Source organism: Apium graveolens, chromosome 6 (genome assembly GCF_009905375.1).
Source record: "Apium graveolens cultivar Ventura chromosome 6, ASM990537v1, whole genome shotgun sequence".
NCBI lineage: Eukaryota > Viridiplantae > Streptophyta > Magnoliopsida > Apiales > Apiaceae > Apium > Apium graveolens.
Window position 1 is genome coordinate 795,339 of NC_133652.1, and position 7,381 is coordinate 802,719.

General features: G+C 39.6%; 1 protein-coding gene and 1 pseudogene across 1 annotated transcript; one reads left to right on the plus strand and one right to left on the minus strand.

Moving 5' to 3' along the window:
• Positions 1–521: 521 nt before the first annotated feature.
• LOC141663586 (secreted RxLR effector protein 161-like) lies at positions 522–1,178 on the minus strand. The gene has a single exon (XM_074469372.1). The coding sequence runs from the start codon at positions 1,176–1,178 to the stop codon at positions 522–524; it is 657 nt and encodes a 218-aa protein (XP_074325473.1).
• Positions 1,179–5,918: 4,740 nt separating this feature from the next.
• LOC141663592 (DNA (cytosine-5)-methyltransferase DRM2-like) lies at positions 5,919–7,130 on the plus strand (annotated as a pseudogene).
• The last annotated feature ends 251 nt before the right edge of the window (positions 7,131–7,381 follow it).

A 7,381-nucleotide genomic window follows, 5' to 3' on the forward strand; every position in this document is an offset into this window, starting at 1 on the left:
CCGATTTTCAAAGAAGCTATACCCCAGGAAAGTTGTGTTCAATGCAATGGAGGAACACGGTAGATTTATTCTCATACATTTTGATTGAATTGAAATGGCCTTTTAACGAGAAACTGGTACTGAGCTCAGTTACTTCTTAAATGCTTATAGGTGAAGATGATGAAGAACCGGTACTCAATATTGGTATAATACAACCTGCAATATGTTTGAACTAGGAGAAGAACAAAGATAACTCTGAACCACCACTTTATTATTATGAGAATCGATTACAATATAAATGAAAAGAGATGTGAGATATCCCATGAAAACAGGAAAGCAATAAACTAAAGCCAAATGATAAGCCTAAATAAACGAGAGTTTTATTCTCCTAGTACTCCTACAAATCCTCCAAGCATATCCATCAGTTGCCATGAACCAGGGATTGAAACACCATACCATATCCAATAACATCCATGATTCAAGGGAAATATACCAAGTTTAGATTAATAAACCCAACAAACTCCCCCTTAATCTAAACTTGTCTAAATGCACTTTACCACTCCAAGCAAATTTCTCATGATTTCGAATTTGACAGCTGCAAGGGCTTTGGTGAGGAAGTCTGCACGTTGTTCTGCAGAGCGTACATGTTTTACAATGATTTCTCCGTTCTCTACACATTCGCGTATGAAGTGATACCGGATGTCTATATGCTTGCTTCTCCCATGAAACACTGGATTCTTAGCCAAGTCGATTGCGGACTTGTTATCAATGAACAGGGTAACTGGGCCAATGTCATACTCGGTAATCTGAGCTAATAATTTCCTTAACCAAACAGCTTGGCAAGCGGCAGCTGTGGCTGCCATGAACTCAGCTTCGCATGAAGAAAGTGCGACACATTTTTGTTTCTGAGATGTCCAGGTTATCAAACTCTTGTTTAGGTAGAACACCATGCCTCCGGTACTCTTCCTGTCCTCTATGTTGCCAGCCAAATCACTGTCGGAATATCCAATCAGTACTTCATTGTCACTGTCCTGTGAGTACACCAGACCGAAATCAATCGTTCCCTTCACGTACCGGAGTATGCGTTTTACAGCACCTTGATGCAACTGTGTGGGTCTGTCCATGAATCTACTTAAAATGCCCACAGAATATGCCAAATCAGGTCTGGTGTGCACCAAGTATCTCAATCCTCCTATCATACTCTTAAATTCCGTATGATCAACTGCTATCCTTCTTCATCTTTGTTAATGATTTCTTTGGGGTGCATCGGGATTTTTGCTGGATTACACTGCAATATACCAACTTTATTGAGAATTTTCTTTGCGTACCCTGACTGTTTTAGCTAGATATAGCTGTTTCTTTGCATGACTTCGATGCCTAGATAGTATGTTAACTCCCCCAAATCACTCATATCGAACTTGTGTCCCATCTTTCTCTTGAACTCTTCAATTTCTTTTGTGCTCGATCCTGTCACCAAGATATCGTCAATATAGACACCAACTATAAGCACACCTTTTCCTATTTTTTTTGTGTACACGGCTTGTTCGTATGCACACCTGACAAAACCCAACTCTTCCAAGCATTTATTCAGTTTGGAGTACCAGGCCCTTGGAGCTTGACGTAGACCGTATAGTGCTTTTATGAGTTTATAAACTAGATGTTCCTTCCCATGTTTGACAAAACCTTCAGGCTGTCTAACATACACTTCTTCCTTAATTTCTCCGTTCAAGAAGGCCGTTTTCACATCCAGATGGTGAACCTTCCATTGTCCTTTTGCTTTAATTGCGAGTAACAATCGTATGGTCTCAATACATGTGACTGGGGTGAACACTTCATCATAATCTACACCTTGCTTCTGTACATATCCCTTGGCTACAATCCTGGCCTTGTACTTCACAATATTCCCATTTGCATCTCGTTTGATTTTGTAGATCCACTTCAAGTCAATGGGTTTCCTGTCTCGAGGCAGTTCTGTTAAAACCCAAGTTCCGTTTCTCTCTACTGCATCCATTTCTATTTCCATTGCCTTTGTCCATTCACTTTCTTTCACTGCTTGTGTGTAGTTTGCTGGTTCATCTACGCCCATGAGGAAAAGTTCTTCATCTTCTAACTCAAACGGCACAGTCTCATTGTAGATATCGCTCAAGTTCCTGTTTCTTCGAGGTTGTTCTTCAGAACTTGTTGAGTTTGTATTTGGCGTTGATGTTGAAATTTGACTGGCTGAAATTTGAGACCTCTGTGTGTGTGCTTCACCTCCAGAGAAACTATTTGTCGAACTGTGGCTTGCAAAGTTGCCTGAGCCAGTGTCAAGGTTCGAGTGCCTCGGCATAGGGTCTGGTGTTAATTCTCCATTCGAACTCGATGCCCCAGTTTCATTGATTTCGGTTGTTTCGTCCAAAGTACCTGTAAAAACAGTGAAGGTACCGGCAGGTGACTGTGTTTCTTCCGTTTCATCAACCCAATTCCAAGCTCTTCTTTCTTCAAACTCTACATCTCGGCTCACAGAGATTGTCTTGGTCACAGGGTCATACAGTCTGAAAGCCTTTGTACCCGATTCTTTCCCAAGATAAATAACGGGTTTGCTCCTGCAGTCCAGTTTTTTTAAATTGACACTGGGCAGTTTCATGTAGGCAACACAACCAAAAACACGGAGGTGTTCTACATGTGGTTTCTTACCCGACCAGGCTTCGTATGGTGTAGTTCCAGTTAATGCACGTGTGGGAAGTCTGTTGATCAAGTAAGTGGAGTGACGAACGGCTTCTCCCCAAAAATGGTTTGGCAGGTTCATCTCCTTCAGTAGGCTTCGTGACATTTCAATTAGTGTTCTATTACGTCGCTCGACCACGCCATTCTGTTGAGGCGAATAGGGTGCAGAGAAATGTCTGACAATTCCAGCTTCCTCGCAATACTTAGAAAACTCTTTTGAGGTAAATTCTCCGCCGTTATCTGTTCTAAATGTCATGATTTTCTTCCTCTCAGAGCTGTTCTCAACCAACACACGAAACCTTTTGAAAGCATCAAATGCATCGCTTTTGTTTTTCAACAAATAAGTCCACATAACACGACTATAATCATCAATCAAGACAAGTATGTATTTATTACCTCCTGGAGTACATGGTGTTATCGGTCCGCACAAATCACCGTGAACTAGTTCAAGTGGTTTCTTTGCCGAGAAGTTCAATTTTTGAGGGAATGATTTTCTGACTTGCTTTGAAATCAAACATCCAGTGCAGACCTCATGTTGCTGATCAATTTTTGGCATTCCACGAACCATGTTTGTTGGGGACATGTGCTTCATCGCCTTGAAATTTACATGGCCTAGACGAGAGTGCCACAACCAACTCTCATTTTCATTTCTAGACAGTAAGCATTTTGTCTCGCTGCTCTAGATAATAATTTTATATAACCTGTTCGAAGACCGTTTGACTTTCATGAATAGGGCACCTTGTTCTTCATGAACCCAGAGATTCTCCCCCATGATAGATATTCTATATCCATTTTCTGAGAGTTGTCCAAGACTAATTATATTACTTCTAAGTGAGGGAATATAATATACCTCAGTTAATGTCCTGTTTTCTCCATTCTTGCACCTCAGTGTAATTGATCCCAGGCCTCTTATTTGTACCATCGAACCATCACCGAATTTTACCTGACCCATTACCCCTATGTCAAGCTTGTCAAATTTCGAGTATTGACCAGTCATGTGGTTGCTTGTACCATTGTCCAAGTACCATAAATTTGATTCCATTTGTCCGTTTTCTCCTTGACCCAACTTTGGTTTTACTCGTTCCTCGTTGATCACTGTACCATTCTTTTCCTTTTCAACCAAAAGTAAAGCCGGTTCGTCGTCAGGTATCTGGGCAAAATGAGCCTCCTCAGTGTCTTCCTTATCTCGTCTTGATTTTTTGCACTCCACGGCATAGTGACCGTAAGTGTTACAGTTGAAGCATCGCACTTTAGTTTTATCTCATCCACCTCGGATGTATCCTTTTCCCCTGTTCCTTATATATGATGCCTCGGCGTTTCCTTTGTTTGAGCATTTCATCCATTCCTCTTTTGTAAGTAATAGCTTGCTCTCTTCCTTCTCTCTTTCGACCCATTCCTCCCTGGTGAGAAGTAACTTTCCTTCCTTTGTCTCAGTTTGTCCCTTAATTCTTTCTTCATGAGCCTTTAGTGATCCAACCGTTTCTTCCACCGTCATTTTTTCGATATTTCCAAACTGTTCTATAGTGGAGGCAATTTGTAGAAATTTCGAGGGGGCTGCTCTCAAGATCTTTTTAACCACATAGCTCTTTGCAACGGTTTCTCCTAGTGAGCGTATGTTGGTGACCAATCCGTTCAATTTAATGGTGAAGTCGTCTATTGAGTCTGTATCCTGCATAGTCATAGATTCAAACTCTGCCTTGAGGGTTTGTATTTTTGCCGTCTTGGCTCTATCAGCACCTTGACACAGTGTTTTGATAGCCTCCCATGCTCCCTTAGCCGATTCTTTATCTGCAATTGAGAGGAGTACGTCCTCCGGGATAGCCTGATATATTGCCGCCATCGTGACCTTGTCCTTCTTCTCATCAACCCCCGTTGTCTCAGGATCCTTTGGCGATACAGCCTCCCAAACACTGTGGGCCTGCATATACACCTTCATCTTCATAGCCCAAGCCGTATAATTTGCTCGAGTTAACATGGGGTAGTTTAACTGGATCCTTCCTTCCTTGTTCTTATATGTCTCCATCTTTAATGCCCTAGGCATATACTTGGGCATCAACTCGTGACCAAGCTCTGATACCAGATTATTGGTATAATACAACCTGCAATATGTTTGAACTAGGAGAAGAACAAAGATAACTCTAAACCACCACTTTATTATTATGAGAATCGATTACAATATAAAGGAAAAGAGATATGAGATATCCCATGAAAACAGGAAAGTAATAAACTAAAGCCAAATGATAAGCCTAAATAAACGAGAGTTTTATTCTCCTAGTACTCCTACAAATCCTCCAAGCATATCCATCAGTTGCCATGAACCAGGGATTGAAACACCATACCATATCCAATAACATCCATGATTCAAGGGAAATATACCAAGTTTAGATTAATAAACCCAACACTCAAGACTCCTCTCACACATATGGTAAGTTATTTTGTACATCTCATTCACTCTCTTCTCACATGTATCATCTACTGCTTCAGTTTTAGGAGAATTTATGGTATATTTAACGTTTTCTATTATGTGAAAATTTATCGTAAAGATTAAGTATATGCTTTAGGAGAAACACAGTTACATAGTATAATCAGTGGACCGTACTTAATTATTTGCACATCTGAAATGCAATGATATATACCGACGGTCATCAGTTGTTTAACTTGTACATGGTCTGTTTATAGCATCTCTAAAATCATATGATCTGCAGTAAATTATAGAAGTTAGAAAACAAACATTAGCTGTTTGTGTGGAGACTGATCAACAGTGTCCTAAGAAAATTAATACCTGTATATATGAGTAGTCTTTAGGGTCTAGCATATATCTAGAATCGTATAATTTCCGGTAGACTTAAGAAAATACATTAGCTGTTGGTGGAGACTTAATGGTGTCCTAAATCCTAATTAAGAAAATAAATACCAGTACGAATAGTCTTTAGAGCTTGCAGCAAAAGGAGTACATATCTAAAAACTCCATTCACTCGATATGCATCTCATAGAATATCAATTCTACGTGTAGCAAAAGGAGTACATATCCAGAAACACCACCAATCAATATTAATCTTCAAAGAGAATGTTTCACTTATAAACTGTGGAGTTTGAACTCTACCAGTATACTATTATGCAATAAAAGTCTAACTAAAGCTTATTGCATTTATAGAAAAAAATTATGCTTTATTTAATAGATATACATTACTTGTTCTTAGGCCCTGGACAATCTTGGCGATTGTTTAAACTATATGTCTGATGATCCACACGTGTTGAAGTCCACAAGCACTAATTATAAGAAGCAAAAAGTTGTCGAACACACAAAGTCAACAGCTTATAGAACCCGCGAGAAGCCGATGATAGGCTTTGGAGTTCCTAATGCCACGAGTACAATAGTTAAAGAAGACATCGAAGTAGAAGGGAGAGGGCCTCCTTATTTCTACTTCAAGAACGTGGCATATGCACCGCAAGGGGTGTGGCTAACCATCAGAAAAGAACTTTACGACATTGAACCGGAATTCGTGGACTCGCTTCACATGTGTGCAGCAACAAGGAAAAGAGGTTACATCCATAACCTCCCGATGGATGACAGGTTGCAGATTCCTCTTATCCCTCCGTCCACAATACAAGAAGCCCTTCCTTCCACAAAAGAATGGTGGGCGCAATGGGATGACAGAACCAAATTAAACAGCATTGTAACTCGTCATGCAAGTGCATACAGAGAATAAATGAAGAGCTTCGTAATTCAGGACTAGACCCTCCCAAAAACATCAGAGAAAATGTGATCCGAGAATGCAGAAAGAGAAACTTGGTCTGGCTTGGTAAGAACACTGTTGATTTTCTTCAGCCTGTCTAAATAGAGGCAATAATGGGATTCCCGTAGGGCCATACAAGAGTAGCCTGCAAAACTATTCAATACAAATGCCTTGGAAATGCGTTTCAGGTACGCAATGCAGAAAAAAAACTTATCAATTTCATTTATTTCTTAGATGAATATGTTCTTAATAATTATTCATAAATAAATTATGTTAGGTTGACATAGTGGCCTATCATCTTTCTGTGTTAAAGAAATTATTTCCCAAGGGCATCAGAGTCCTTTCATTGTTCTCTAGCATTGGTGGAGCGGAAGTTGCTTTACACCGTCTTGGAATACCACTGAACTTTGTTGTCTCCGTCGAAAATTCCAAGGATTTTACACGGATCCTGAAAAATTGGTGGAGACAAAGTGAACAAAAGGGCCGGCTGATTCACATTTCTGATGTAAAAAAGGTAACAAGTCATAAGCTGATGCAATGGATGAAAGAGGCTGTAGATTCGATCTGGTTATAGGGGGAAGCCCATGCAACAACCTTGCTGGGAAAAATTTGAAGACAAGAACTGGCCTGGCTGGTGAACAGTCTTCATTGTTCTATGAGTATACGCGGATTCTTGGGCTAGTCAGAACTTTGCAGCATAGCCCATAATGCAATATAAGAAGAAAATTAGTTATTGAATATTGATATAGCAGATTTTTTATTTTTCTGGGTTGAGTTATTGTCTCCTTGTTTTTGATTGCAAAAATTAGAGTAGTTATAAACAATTTTAATTGCATGTTTATATATTTTTAACCATTTTAGTACTGATTTTGCATAGAACCCACAAAGGCATATAGGAAAAAAGTTAAATAACTAATATTGATTTTGTGGACCTTATTATTTTTTTAAGTTGTTCAGGT